Below are 16,163 nucleotides of genomic sequence, written 5' to 3'. Positions count from 1 at the left end.
TGGGATTTCACACACAGACAGACGTTTAGACGATTATCTGTAAAGATAAACGTAAACAGTCAAACCGACAGCGTGTCAATACTCAAAGACAGAGTGATAAAAAAAAAAAACAGCTTCACTTTCTGTCAAAGCTAAAGTTTGGAGCTATGGCTAAATGCTCCCGTTTACACAGAAAATCTGCACATCATCTCTAATATCTACTCTATTTTTATTGAACAACAAAAAAGGCTCTTCGTTTTCATAACAATAAAATCCTCTCTGCGTTTGTCTGAAAGTGTGAAGATCGAATCGACACTGAAAGACTGAAAAAAAATACCTGGGAAGTATTAGGTCAAATCAACTTTTTTCAGCTTCACGTCACATTAAAATTTTGTTCCCTCACGTTAAATGTTGCCTTCATTCTTTCATGCATGTCTGAGAAACTCTTTAATCTCCCGTGGCAACCATTCAGCGGTGAAAAACACCGTAACACTTTATTTGAAGAGGTGTGCATAAGACTGACATGACACTGTCATAAACATGACATAACACCTGTCATGAACATAAAGAAGTCTTTATGAATGTTTATGACAGTTGTCATGAAGTGTCATTCGGTAAATAACGACACTTTTAATGCAAAGTTGCTCTAAAAGTTGCATTAAAAGTCCATTAAAAGTGCAAACTTTGCATGATTTTGTAAATTATAATTTAATGCAAAGATAGCAAATGATAGGAAGATAACGGCTCTGCATTTTTTTTAACAACTTATCTCATGAACAAACTTATTCAAGTATGATTTTAATTGTGTTTCTCATTCAATAGAAACACTGCAACTGTGATATTGTGATTTTTTTTTTTTTTTTTTTCAATATTAGTAGCCAGTAGTTTGGAAATCTGGTCTGGCCGTTTGGTGTAGAAGCACAGCTTACAGTCTGAATCTCCCCTCTTGTAACATTCAGCTGCCTGGAGGCGACCCTCTGGGTCAAAGAAAACTCCTGAAATCTGTGGCTCTCAGCCCAGGGCTTGTCTGTATCCTCACCCTCACCTTATGCCTCTTTCCCTGGAGAGTATCCTACCCTGGACTCCAGGAGAGACTCCAGTCTCCAAGAGTTGGCTTCCAAAGTCCAAGTTGTGCATAAAGGTGAGTCCGGGTATTTCTAGCTGGTACCGCTCAATATCACACAACAGCTCTGACTCGTTACCTGCCAGTAAGGTTACATTTTATGACCTTAAAGCCACGAAAACTAACCTGCCACCCAACTTGCATGTCAAGACTTTTAAATCTTTGCTCAAGTTCCACTTTTGAGTTTCTTTTATGATGACAGTTGCTTGTATTTAATTTAGCCTTATTTTTATTGTTATTTTTATTGTTCTTATTTTATTGAATTGTACAGCATTTTGCTCAACATCTGTTGTTTTTGTGCTTTCACACAAAGGTGGCATCTGGTTTGCCTCTTATTAGATTCAGTCATGTCAAAGCAATCTTTGAATTGCTATTAGAATAACTAAGAGTTTTGATTCATCAACCTGATATTTTTACACACCAAAATAACCTGACAAGATATAAAAAAACAGTTTTAAATGGATGATTTACTGGGCATCCAAACTGTTGCATTCAACCTGGCGCTATGAGACAAAGTAATCAGCTTTCTTGACATGAATGAACTCAAATTAGCCACCGGCTTTGGAAAACTTAAGCTTAGTTTCATTAGCCACAGCCAGGCCTGATCAATGTCAGATTTCTGCAATCAGGAAAACATTTAAACAGAAGCTTAAATGACCAGACAACATAAAGTTGGCTAAAAACGGAGGAAACGTTAAGTTCAGCAGAGGCGTAGCTTCCAAGTAGTGTTTGGCCGACGGCTCGTCCAGCAGGTCGTTCAGCGTTCGTAATCCAGCAATAATAAAAGGGATTGAGCGCCTACCAAGATCCGTCTCACTTTTGCCAAAAGATATCTACATGAACCAAGAGACATTTTAATGTTTTATGGAGAGGGCGAGAGAGAGGTGGAACTATTTGGAAATAATGCCTGGCATCTGGCGTAAAAGTAATGGAATAATAATAATAATAAAAAATTTAAAAGAACATAATGGCGACAGTCAAACATAGTATTGTTGTTGAGTTAGAGCTCACGTATTTTCTAATTTAGTTGTGCTTAGACTTATTTAATGTACTTGGGCGACTGTGGCTCTGTGGGTAGGTTAGTCGTCTTGCAATCAGAAGGTTGCAGGTTTGATTCCAGCTTCCTCCTGCCGTGTGTTGACATGCCCCTTGGCAAGGCACTTAACCCCAAATTGCCTCCCAAGCTGCATAAATAGGTGAATGTGATTCTAGTGTAAAGCGCTTTGAGTGGTCAAAATGATTGGAAAAGTGCTATACAAGTTCAGACCATTTACTGAGTTCAGTTTCATGTATGGACAATTTAATAAAGATATCAAAGGGGTAAAAATATTTTCAGATTCAGTCCTAAATGTGAGGTCAAACTTTTCACCACTTTCATTTAATGGCACAGTAGAATATGCCGGCTGGTGGGTAAAAAGCCCATATGTGAGTAAATGTCCACTCATTTCAGCAGGTGAGGTTTTATTAGCTCGTATTTAAAAACCCTCTTTGCGAAGAGCAACACCATTTGTTTTGTTTTTTTTCATCCTTCCCCTATTTTCCTCAGTTTCATTGGAGTCATATATATTTATGATCTATTTATCACCTCTTTTTGGTTTAAGATTCCACCAGGTTTAGAAGTCTGTCCTATGTTTTTGCATACGACAAAACGGCCAGGAGGGGGGGAAAAATGCAGCTGGGTCGCGTAAAAGACAACTCAATACGCAAATGAAAAAAATTAAGTAAAAAAAAAAAAAAATGACTTAAGCCGTTACATCGTTCAATCTATAAAGCTGCGACTTCCATTTATCTAAGCAATCAGCTTTGGTAAAAATGAACCGAGGCCACCCATTTAGCTGGAGCATCTCAAACTGACACATCTTTATTAAATAGGCACACTCGCACTGTCACAGTCCTCTCAGTGGTAAAATATGGTCCCGTCAGTCAGCGGCTAGCCTTTGGCTACAAAGTGTCAGGCTAATGGAAGCTGCTCCCTAAAAGCTACCCCTGGCTAATAACTGTGCATGTTGCAGGCTGATGGAGGCGGTTTGTCCTGCAATATTGTAATCTCCTGGAGCAGATAAAAAAAAATTTAAAAGTTAAAACATCACTGTCCTTTTAGGATGACCTCAAAACATTTGGTAGGTGTTAAATGGCCACAGCGTGGTGCTAAATTCATTGGAAATATGAAATTTATGACTGCATAGGGGAAAATGTGTGGGATTTTTAATACATAAAAGATTAAATATGTCATTAGACATTAACCTGTGCTTGTAAACGATGAAAAATACCTGGGGGAGAAAAAAAAAGTTAATGACATGGAGACAATAAAGGTTGACATAGTTTTATTAAATTGGAAGATTATTATCTACTGTGCTGGACTGCACTGGAACTGGATTTGAACTTAACTACATAATATAATGAGATTTGAGGGAATTAGACTGATTTGAAATAATTATGGACTGAATAGGGTTCTACATAATCGAATATTAATTGGATCTGTTTTATTCTGCTTCATGGAGTGAAAGGTTCTCCTAAAATAATGCCACTGGCTCATTTTAGCTGACAAGATCCTTAAAAAAATGAAAGAAAAACTGACGTTAGGGTGCTTCATCCGTGACACGGGGGTCATAAATGGACGTGGAATAACTCTGACATGTCAGGCAGCACAAAGGAAAGCACATGCTGTAATGTTGGCAGCTTCCAAAAAATAAAAAAATATAAGTACCTCAAAGCACAGGACAAAAGCTGATACAGTATGATGAAAATCTTAATGATTAATGTTTGCTTGAAATATTTTGTAGCACTGTGATCCTAAATGCATTCTGTGGATGTTCAAGCAGAGAGGTGGGATTATATGGAATATCACGGCTAACCGAACCTGGGTTACCCTCTCAAAGTTAGCGTTCCTGCTTCCATGTGTTCAGTAACTTACAGAAGCATTCATACCGTCGTTATTTCTCATAATACATCCATAGAGCTCAGAGTATAAGGCTGACTAATGTAGCACGAGGCAGAAGTAAGTCTTTTAAGGGGACATGTCTGTTAGCTTGAACAGCCTAGCTTTAAGTCTGTTTCTGAACAGTAGTTTTTAAATCCACATGTTCTCAGCTGAAGTTAAATGTCTGGACTTTGATTATTCTGACATACAGCATGAATGTGCGTTGATCAAAACCATTCCACTGTAATTTAGCGTGTTTGTTTGGGTTTGTTGTGCTTGAAGCCTGACTGGACTCAAGTCTTTTCAGGCTTTTGCGAGTTTGCTTCCATAATTCCAGAATTATATTTATTTCTTCTTTTTTTCTAAACAGGCGCTGAGGAAAAGCCTCCCAACAACACGACTTTGCTATGTTTGATCATGAACATGATGTGTTGTACAGTCTTAGTTTTGCTAGTTTTTTCTGTGATATTAGGTGAATTGATATGTATTGATAGGTTTGAATAATTTTGCAAACTGATATGTTTGCCTTCTTTTCATTTTCAGATCATTTTAATCACGCTCTGAAAGATTTTCTTTGTTGTTTTTGCTAGTTTATTGTTTTGTAAGATAACTTATCTTTGAATCTGTCTACATTCGTGTGGTGTGGTATTAGGTCTGTTGGATGGTATTTGTTCAACAAATTGATTTTCTGAATTGAGCAGCGGTTATACAAGCATGATTAACAGCGCCAACACCTTCTTCCTGATTGGTTGTTTCTGATGGAGAACGGTGTATTTCTGCAAATGGCAATAGAAACGGAAAAATGGAGGAAACAGAGGAACTTGATTTTCTAAAGGGATTATCTGTCTCATAATATACTCACTTATACTTACTTACAAAATATAGTTTTTCAAAAGTTACCTACTGCAGTTTTAAACGTATTTTAAAGCCTGAAATGTTGAGGAACATATCACCAAGCGCATGCCACTCTGGTAAATTTTGGCACTTTTCTAYGGTAGGAGCAGAAGTACCCATGCTGATCCATTTAAAAAAACAAATGAAAAAAAAACAAGAGAGCTGCAGCAGTTCTGCTGCATTGTAACTACAGTGGAAGAAAGGGGAAAAAAAACAGTCATAAATAGTCGACATCATTACACAGTTCTGATGTTCCTCTTTGCAAACTTAATGGGGGGAGCACAATAGCTGCTTTGTGCCAGGAACATTTGTTGTCCATTAATTATGCCAGGACACAGGAAGAAGAAACTGGCAGCTGGGATGAACACGCTGTGAGCCGGAGACGTGTCGTCACGCCGAGCAATAACATGATCAGATTTGTCTTTCGCAGTTTTGCCACACCTATTTTTAATCAACACTATACATAGTTTCTGGCATCTAGATAGATAAGGGAATGGACTTGACTTTCACTTACAGAAATCAGAAAACGTAGGATAATCTTGTTTGCCTGTTCTGTAGGTTCTGTGTCAGGTTGTACAACGAAAAACAAATTTGCTAGCAGCTCTAAGGTTCTAGACTAGCGGTTCTCAACGTGGGTGGTACCGCCCCCCACGGGGCATTCAGAGGATAGCAGGGGGCGCTGGCGGACATTTTTACAAAAGGGAGCGCTGGGATGCCTTTGGGGGGCATTTGGTTGAAGGTAAACTTTACGCCTTAAATGCACAACGATGCCAGTTTAGACTTTGAGCAACTTGGTAAAACTGTATTATGTAATATTAAACCATGCTTGGCTGCAACTGTATCGATGGCAGCTCTTCTTCTATTCAGTGTTTGTTAGCTTCTGTTAGCATCTTGGCGCAGCTCCGTTCTCCTGCTACTGGTAGCTAAACTCACGATACCCTCACTGTGTATCCCTCTGAAAAATGAACCCATTTAAATAAAGAAATCAGGAAATCCCTCCATGGGTGATACCACGATAGAGAGCGTTCATTTTATAGCGTTAACACAGGTGCTGCAAGTGGTCCGTTATGAAACGGGGGTGATAGAACAACACAGCACTTCTAAATTTCAATAATCAGAATGCAGAAATTGTTTCCGTTGTTTTAAAAGGTTTATGTCGGTCTGGCTTTTCTCCATCGATACGCTTCCCGACTGCCCTGCACCTTAGGGGCTTAAAAAAAAAAAGACGTTCACATTGCGCAAAACTCTGAAACATGAGAAGCGGGACATAAAACGGAGTGACGAACTAGATATGAATTATGGCATAAAAACAGAGAATCCGACGCTGAACAGTGAAAAAATCAACACATGATGTGAAACACATGACGATTAGGTGGCGCAGCAGGTGATGAGTGAAGATTACTGATGGTCAATAAACGATAAAATAAATCTAGCAACAGGAAGAAACTAAAGTGGACATAGCAATAAACCAAGACAGGATAATACTAATCAAATGAAACTAAATGTAAATTAATGAAGAACAAAATGCAAGAATAGACTAAGAAACTAAAGTAAATACAGAGGAATAAACTGGTATGGCAAGACCTTTCGAGCAATAATTAATACAGAGGAGTGTATGGCAAGAATAAACAGACACTATTTCCACATAAAAGGTAAAATAATATTGTTGAAATGTCATGGGTTTGTTGAGACCACATCTAGTATTGAGAATAAATATATCTTACAGACCATAACAGTAAATAACTTATTTATGTTTTTAATTAGATTTGATATACAGTATTTATTTCTTCAATATTATTTTTCATGTCAGTGTTAATGTCATGAGGCTGATGACTCCATGACACTTTCAATTTGACTCATTAGGATTTGATTAAGAACCAGATTTGTTCTTTGTAATTTCTGTCCAGTAAAACTATTAATATATAAATCAATAGACAGGTTTATGTAAAGATATAATCCATGTTTCTGTCTTTGTAGACACCTGTGAAAATAATTTCGATTCCTATGACTTTTTTGTTCTCTGGGAAATTATTTTTGATGATAAATACAGAAACAAGCATAAAAATCAAAACATCTACAATAGTGATAGTAATATTAATGATGAAATAATGGCCAGTGCAAAGTAGCCTGCAAATTCTTTGGTGGGGGGCGGTGAGGGACCTGGATAAAGGATAGGGGGACCCTGGCCCAAAAAAGGTTGAAAAACACTGTTCTAGACTGAAGGAAATTGCCACTGCAGTCAGGATAGGTTGTGTTTTTATRATTTTTTATGTCTAAAACGATGTGCGGTATAAATGTCTTTCTTTAAGTGATGTGCCAATAATCTTTTTGTGCTGTGTGAGCCATCATCCTATGTGGGGCATTTCTCCTTCCGCACCTGCAGTCCGCAGTAAAGGACAGACACACTGAGCCTGTTCCACTGAGGAATGAGGAAAGTAAGACACTGCTGGGCCCTTTTAATGGCTGCGGCACTGAGCATAAGCGGGTCGCCACAAATGAACGGAAAGCACCGCAACGCGGAATGCACAGTTTAGGAAACCTGCATCAGATTTATTGTTTTCAATAACATAAAGACAAAGTTAATGTCTGCACTGCTGCGCAAAGCGCTCAGACCCCCCTCTCTGTAGGTTAGCCCGTCGTTACTGATGTTATTATTGAATCGCACTTCTAAAAGCTGAATCAAACAGCCGGACATAGCAKGTTCTGTTGCAAGAATAGGGCAGAACGACTTAAATGTAGGCATGAAATCATGTCCTCGGTGAATAAAGAATGAAACAGGTCGGTTTACTTTACTAGGAAGAGCTCGATAAAGTTTCTGCTCTGCTGCAGCTCTTGTTAACAGTGGGGGGTGAAAGATCTATCGTGAGATGGTTTTTGCTGCTGCATTTTATGTCTGATTTGAAATGAATTCCTGCTGAGAATTATTTTCAACGTGGACTTTYCAACACGTTCACAAAACCTCCAAAAGTCATTTGAATTAAACAATTCAAACAAGCTTGTAACAAGTTTCATGTTTTCATGAAACATGAAAATCTGACAGGTTACCTAGTTAACATATTCAGATATTWAAATTTTTTTCACGTCCGCTTTAGGGACCATAAAGCTGGTGTAATGTACTCAGAAAGTTAATGGTGTCAAGCAGGCCATCCATGTGAAAACATGCTCCTCCATACTGCAGAATATGGAGGAGTATGGAGAGTTCTTCCACAACAATGTAAAAGACAAATTTTCAGTTATCGCAAAAGCTCAATGACCCTTGTTAATCCTGAGGATGCTAGGTTGGAGGAGCAATTAGTTTTTCACACTCTACAAGTTTGGTTCGGACAGCTTTTAGATTTATAGCACAGCCAAGCAACTTTTAGTTTCAGCTGTTTYAAAAATTCTATAGATGTCAAACATAACCTGAAGGACATTGAACTTTGCAATTTAATGCCTTMAAGTTGGGCCTCTGTCTCTTTAAGAAGCGCCTGCTCTGTCTAATACTCCGCCTTCATCACAACCGTCATGTCGTTTGTCTTCGGAATGTTGGATTGAGAAATAGTTCATGTGATGAGCTCAGCAGACTCGTAGTCCCCTCCAGGTGTTATGTAGTTGCTGCTGCCGCTAGTCTGGAGGAGCTGAGTGGGGGGGGGCGAGCGGTGCTCTGTGGGGCGGGACTTTGGCTTGGAGATCGCATATCTGGGAGAAGCTTTGTCTCCTAAGCAAAGCTTCTCCCAGGCAGAGCTTTATGAGAACAAGCGTTTAGGCACATCCATACGGTTGCTACAGGAGATTAAAGGACTTCTCAAACATACTTTAAAGAATCAAAATCAACACTCATGACATGACATAAAGCTCAAAAAAGTTTATACTACATAATGAGCTGTAATAAATTCAATTATCTTTTAGTCTAGCCAATTTRTCTTCTCTTATRTTAGTATGCAATTGTGACAAAAATGCAAAAACATAAAAYATGTAAGGGGGTAAATACTTTTTCAAGTATTTGCTTATTTTTCCCCACAACTGTTTTTATAACAGTTGAAAAAAAAGGCAGAGAAAATGACATATAATTTAAAATTAYGCTAGAATGACATGTTCTCTTGTCTCTCTTAAGATTACTCTCACATGTCACTCGCTTAGCATATCCAGTAGGTAATTAAGGACTGTGGAGACAGAGCGAGAGCTATTATGCAACGCAGACAGACAAATGCTAAGCTTAGGTCACAAATAAACTGGGAGGTGTTCATAGGCACGAGTCCAAACTAGAAGCATTAATATTCATAACACATTTTGCTTTGTCGCTGTACACAGATATAAAATCAAGCKTCACAGCTAATCATAGGACCATCTGCTTTTTGTGTCTTGTGTTTTTTTTTTCCCTTTCGCAAAAATATTTGATTTTGCTCATTTGTTTCTCTAATCAGGAAGCTCAGCATGCTGAGATGTAGGCATGTGTTTTATTTAAAATAACCCGAATAATACGGCAACTTACTCAAGATGTTAGTGAATTGTAATTGAAGGAGGTAACTAATACAGCAAAGAAAATACATTTACTTTCAGAAGTATTGTTTTTTTTATTATTATTATTATTGTAACAGCGTTTAAAATGTCAAAATAAAGGCATCTAGAATCATCAGTGTAATCTCACAATAAAAAGTTTGTCATAGTTTTCTAAGGGTGAACTTTGATGATATATACTGTATATATGTATATATAGATTTTTTTTCTTACCTCCCACATCAGCCTCATCACAGCTAACATCTGTGCAGACCCCACACATCCAGGACACAAGCTGTTTAAACTTTTAGCTTCAGGTAAGTCGGTGGCAGAGATCGCGATTTGTGTGCAAAATCTTAGCCAATAAAGCTGATGTCGAGTCTCGAATTCTCTTTTATATTTATATATATATGTATGTCTTATGATCTGTTGTGTTTCCCCATTTTAAAGAATCATATTTRCACCCAAGATAAACAGGAAGTTGTAAATTGCTTCTAAAAAGTTCATGGACATTTTGACCATCATACAGAAAAAGGGTATTCTTGAAAAAATATAAAATGCGTCAATTACATTGATTTTATAGGAAGTGTTAGGGGTGCCAATAATTACTTCATTTGGCTAAATAATGCTAAAAAAAATCTTAATGGGCAGTAACAGAAAACCTCAGATAAACAGACACTAAATCCCAGCTGTGGGTATATAAATTTTTATGGCCAATCTGGACCACATTCCTGAGCAGATTAGGTACTGATTATTCAGAAATACTTCACAAACCCCGACTTTAATGGCACACATATTCTCAATTGGCAGCTCTCTGTATCTGCTAAGCCAGTATCGTAAAACAACTTTAGACACCAGAGTGCTCATTGGAGTGTGGCACCACCAGAGGTGACTGTGAGAACAAATGTTTAGAGAGGAAACACAATGACAACAAACAAACTAAAGGACTTCACATTAGTGACGAATCCACTTAAGCTCCAAATACAAGGTACAGCTTCTTTATTTAGTTTGTTCAGAGGCTGCTTGCTGCTTGCTAACTTTTCATCGGGAGTCCTTCACACCTTTAAATTGGCTGCAGAGATCAAACCTGCAACCAGTCCAGTGTGGTTTCCAGTGTTCTACAAAGCAAACACAAGCCAAGAACTCCTATTTTTAAATATATATTTTAAAAAATTGGTTTAAAAAAAGTTATTCACATGCAACTGTATGTGCTGTTTTTAATTTACTTGATCCTCTAAAACAAACTCTGAAGGAGAAAGTAAAATAATTTGAAAGAGCAGATATACTGAATCTTACTGCAAACGTATTTGCACTCATTGAACTTTCTTATGTTCTATATGATTACATTCACAAATTTCAACATATTTTTAGTGATTTTATGTAAAAGAGCAAGTCAAAGTGGTGTGAACAGTCGTTTGACCAAGTATTTAAACATGTGCACTGAATACAAATTCACCCACACTTCAGATTTGCAAGAATCTTGAAAACTATGTTTTATCTTCCTTCACTGTGTAATTATGTCACATCAAGGCCTGTCTGGATAAATGTTCCTGGATGATAAACTGTCCCAGGAATTATCGCAATAAACGATAATATTGTCGTTTTGAGATTATTTTCAAATAATGTATTGATAATGGCATAATGATGCAAGTTCGCCTTCTCAAAGACTAATAAAACGGTAACACTTTATTTGAAGGGGTGTGCATAAGACTGACATCACACTGTCATAAACATGACATAACACCTGTCATGAACATGAAGAAATCTTTATGAATGTTTATGACAGCTGTCATGAAGTGTCATTTGGTAAATAATGACACTTTTAATGCAAAGTTGCTCTAAAAGTTGCATTGAAAGTCCATTAAAAATGCAAACTTTGCATTAAATTATCTTAATTTACAAAATCATGCAAAGTTGGCACTTAAATCAAATGGAATATCTGATAGGTTAAAATAACATATTAAATTCCTTCAATGTTTTGCGACCTACTCTGATCGACACAAAGGTCAACTTGTTGGTGACCCTCTCTCCAAACGCAGCAGAAGCATCCAAAAACACACTCCACTTGACGGAATGCTATTTTCAAACCAGCAATGCCATAAAACATGCAAAGGTTTCTGGTATAAACAGAGCTCTTGGGCATACTTTACTGGCAGTGTGAGAGCATGAATATGTTAACACCCTAATTTAACACATTTTAACAGTCTGGTTAGCAAACTCTAATTACAGTTGAAACAGCATACTGATGACCAATGACACACACTGAATTCGACACACATACTGCGGATTTATATTCCACTCAAAGCAGCTGTGAAACCCTCACTCCCCCTCCCGGAAATCGGCCACATATGAAGTGGCTGATCTAAAAATCCAAATCCAGTTGCRCTCTGCCAGGAGCGGCAACGTAAAAACATTGCTTCAGAGAGTACTCAGAATATTAGACAGACATCGCTAGAGAGGGTCAAGATGATCTGAGTGGGCTCGTGTTTGTCTTAGATGTAGCCCACCTACATCTACATCATTATTTAAATGGTCCATTTAGAAGCGAGCAGCATTCTCTCTGCTGCTGAACGTTTCTCTTTGAGTGGCATTAGTGGTGTTTTTTTTCCCCATTGCTCATATATCTCTGAAAGTGTAAGGTTTCTGTGAAATCTCAGTCCATTACATATATCGAGGGAGAAAATCTCTCCCCTTTTTTCTTTTCTTTTTTTTCTCTCGTCGTCTACCGCAGCTGCTCCTCACTTTTGCGCCTCCAGAATAATAAACACTTGAACTTTAACTATTTAATATCCTGTACTGGGTTTCAGCCAGCAGCTGGTGTACGCCACTCGTTTCTCTTTGCTTTATGAGTGACTTGTAAAATATGCTTTCTGTTGTTGTTGTTGTTGTTGTTTTCCTGTTGTTTCTAATATGTTTTGCGAGTTTTCACATCATGCATTTTCTAAAATGTAATTAAGCATTTAGTTTGTTCTCAGAGATTATTAAAAGGCTTATGTTACAGAATTTCAGAACTGCAGTGGAGCATCCTTTGACAGTCGCTGCTGTTCTGAAAGGGACACTCCATACCTTCAGACTCGTATTATTTTTTTTCTATTAAATTTCAACTGAAGAGTGTGAAACCTGTGGCTCCGGAGTTACAGTTGGCTCTTTGGACCTCTGACAATGGSCCTTAATAACTTTGGYTAAAAATGATAAAGAACCAACTAAGGATTTTAAATAAAGATAAAATAACAAGCAGTTTTGTATGGAACAATTGTACTGAAGTGCCACAACTGAATTGCACTTTAAATGATGTTTAGATGGGCATTTTACATTTCCACAAATTCAAACTGATTTCAAAATCTAAAAATAGTTCTGTAAAAATGATAGCACATTTGTTTTTAAACATTACTGTATTACCAGAGATTTGACAATATAAATTAATCAATGGGAAAAGAAAAGCAGTAAGGTGAAATTACATACCTAGACTGTAATTTCAGTCATTAGACATTATTGGCTGTTTYAGTGCCTGACCAAAAGTATTGCTTATGTAGCTATATGAAKAAATGAACAGGGATTTCATGGCAATTAGTCAAATTTTCCCTTTAGAAATTCTTTTTGTAGAAGTTAAGTATTTTTAATAGTTTATAGATTTACATATYCATACCAAATTTCAAATTGCATGATATTTAAATCTGGTAATATATTATTTGCTCCACATTTTCATGGTTCTGAATCTCATCCGTGTGTGCGTGCGCATGTGTGTGTATGTTTCAGATAATGTTTATAAAGTCATTATATCCCTGATCAAACCAAAATGACTCCACCTCCATCCAATAGCTGGCCAATAGTCTTAGAGAAAATTGGCATCAATAATTATCGTATAGCATGACTTTATTCCCAAATTATGACTTTGTTCTTCTACGGTTTTATTTACGTAATGTTATGAAATGTGAATCTATTAATCTTTCAAACTAAAGTTTGTAAACAGATTTACAAAATAAAAATCTTGACTTTTAGCAGTTTGATTATTGCAAAAGGTAGATTTCAGAATACACCTGGGATTAAAAGACTAGAGATTTAGCATTTTRCATCTTACTCACTCAAATATTTATCATCATCCACATCATTAAGACTTATTCAAGAACTTTTCAGATCATTTTACACATTAAAATGATCATTTGGACATTTATTTGAATAGACCCTATAAAGTCATGAGATTTCTTTTTGCCCTTGGTTCTATGGCTGACTCCTCCAAATAAGAAGAATTCAGAGTTGGCCATGTTTTATTTAGCTACAAGGAAAATCACYGTGCTTTTAATATATTCATCAAGCAGTCAGGTACGTCTGGAGGGTTACACAAACACAACCACCAAATTCAAAYTGTCAAGTCAGGCACAACAAATCCTTTTTAGTTCTTATCATGTTCATTTCTGACAGTGTTATTAAGGAAGTCCATGCTTGACTGGAATCGGTGGAGGTAGTCGCTACGGATGAGTAAGCTTTCCATATTGAAAATACGCTTTTTTTTTTTTTTTTTTTTACATCTGTCTTATTTAAGTTGTGCATGGATTATCCCCTCCCCCCCACAGTCCTACATTTATATTTCAGTGTATAAATGCAAGTTAGCAGTATGCTAGTTAATTAGTTACAAACTTCCCGTCAATGTTCCTGAAAGCTCATGCTTATTCTTTCGGGTAATCATTTCATTGAAAAAGACCAAGGTCCTGTCGCTGACGGACACGTTAACGTTCAGATACGTCTTTTTCTATACGCCTTTCTTTATTAGCATATAATTATGATGATGCCTTATGGCTTCTTATAGCAGCAGATTGTTTTGCAAGGCAGCTGAAGTGAGCAGCAAGCATGCACCCTGGCTGTTCTGAGTGCCTCAGTGTAACTTTTACATAATTTAGATGTCTGATTTCTGCTTTCTACTAATTAGACTCGTCCGTTCGCTGACAGCCGCTAAAAGGATAGAAATGAATGCCAAAAATATTTGCTTTGTCTGAAAGGTAACCACTCAGAGTAAGAACTCCTACAACCACCAGCTGAAGCAGGAGTGGCGACTACGCATTCCTGGTCTCTCTATGAGCAGCAGCCTAATTAGTCAAGTTGGTANTGTCAAGTCAGGCACAACAAATCCTTTTTAGTTCTTATCATGTTCATTTCTGACAGTGTTATTAAGGAAGTCCATGCTTGACTGGAATCGGTGGAGGTAGTCGCTACGGATGAGTAAGCTTTCCATATTGAAAATACGCTTTTTTTTTTTTTTTTTTTTACATCTGTCTTATTTAAGTTGTGCATGGATTATCCCCTCCCCCCCACAGTCCTACATTTATATTTCAGTGTATAAATGCAAGTTAGCAGTATGCTAGTTAATTAGTTACAAACTTCCCGTCAATGTTCCTGAAAGCTCATGCTTATTCTTTCGGGTAATCATTTCATTGAAAAAGACCAAGGTCCTGTCGCTGACGGACACGTTAACGTTCAGATACGTCTTTTTCTATACGCCTTTCTTTATTAGCATATAATTATGATGATGCCTTATGGCTTCTTATAGCAGCAGATTGTTTTGCAAGGCAGCTGAAGTGAGCAGCAAGCATGCACCCTGGCTGTTCTGAGTGCCTCAGTGTAACTTTTACATAATTTAGATGTCTGATTTCTGCTTTCTACTAATTAGACTCGTCCGTTCGCTGACAGCCGCTAAAAGGATAGAAATGAATGCCAAAAATATTTGCTTTGTCTGAAAGGTAACCACTCAGAGTAAGAACTCCTACAACCACCAGCTGAAGCAGGAGTGGCGACTACGCATTCCTGGTCTCTCTATGAGCAGCAGCCTAATTAGTCAAGTTGGTATACAAGCTAATGTATCATTCATGCAATTCATTTTTTATTTTTACTTTCTCCCCTCCCCTCGTACCTTTTCATCAATGATACATGGGCCGTGTTTTTTTTTTGTGTGTGTGGTAATTGTGAAGCCTCATTATGATTAAGCATTGTCCTAAGAACAAACAATGCTCGTCTGTAATTACATCTGGSTATCTGTTACAGTCTGTTTGCGCAAAAAGCATTATCATAAACATTAGAACTTCATTTTGTTGTCAAATGACGTTTGCTTTGACGGTTTGTTGTTTGTTTAGTTGCAAAGCTTCAAAAATAATGGATCTTGTACGTCCTTCCATTTTGTTTGCTTCATCTTTAGGTTTATTCATTTCTGGATTCATAAAGGGACGTGATGCTTAACTTATGAGGACTTGTGAAATAATTATTAGCTCTTCAACTTTTAAAGATTTGTTGCATTGACTCTCAACTTTAACCCATTAACCCAAAACTGACAGGCAGCACTACAATACATTATTTCAAAGCATTTGAAACCCAGACATAACCTAACTGGAAATCTATAGTAAACAATTTGCTGTTCACAGACGTTTTCCAAAAATKTGACTTAGCTTGAACTATTTTGTAAAGAAGAATGGGCAAAACGTTCAGAGCTGAACAGAGAGACTTTAAAAATTTGCAGGTGCAATAAAAAAATGTGGAGGTGGACTGAATACCAATGCACAACGGGTTTTATTTATTAAAGTTGATTTTAATATGTAAAATCAACTTTTTTGAGTTTTAGATTATTTTGTAGAATAGAATACAATAGAATGTACTTTATTGATCTCCCACGGAAAATTGACAAGCTACTCTATCCAAAGTGTTAAAAATTAGTAAATTCAAATTTATGAAAAGTGTAATATGAATTCTCTCATCAAAAGACATACCTGGAGTATTGTGTCAATCCAG

The 16,163-nt window shown here is 37.1% G+C and overlaps 1 protein-coding gene across 1 annotated transcript in view; it reads right to left on the bottom strand.

Annotated features, from left to right (window-relative positions):
- Positions 1-1,020: 1,020 nt before the first annotated feature.
- Positions 1,021-16,163, bottom strand: part of socs9 (suppressor of cytokine signaling 9) — a 30,553-nt gene continuing 15,410 nt past the window's right edge. Inside the window, exons 3-5 of the mRNA XM_017308107.1 lie at positions 6,356-6,359; positions 6,294-6,300; positions 1,021-1,181 (exon numbers count right to left, since the gene is read on the bottom strand). Coding sequence (XP_017163596.1) covers positions 1,021-1,181; positions 6,294-6,300; positions 6,356-6,359 — 172 coding nt within the window. The remainder of the gene's footprint in view (positions 1,182-6,293; positions 6,301-6,355; positions 6,360-16,163) is intronic.

Source organism: Poecilia reticulata, linkage group LG13 (assembly GCF_000633615.1).
Source record: "Poecilia reticulata strain Guanapo linkage group LG13, Guppy_female_1.0+MT, whole genome shotgun sequence".
Classification (NCBI taxonomy): domain Eukaryota; kingdom Metazoa; phylum Chordata; class Actinopteri; order Cyprinodontiformes; family Poeciliidae; genus Poecilia; species Poecilia reticulata.
The sequence above is the reverse complement of the archived record's forward strand: the minus strand, read 5'-3'. Positions and strand labels throughout refer to the sequence as shown.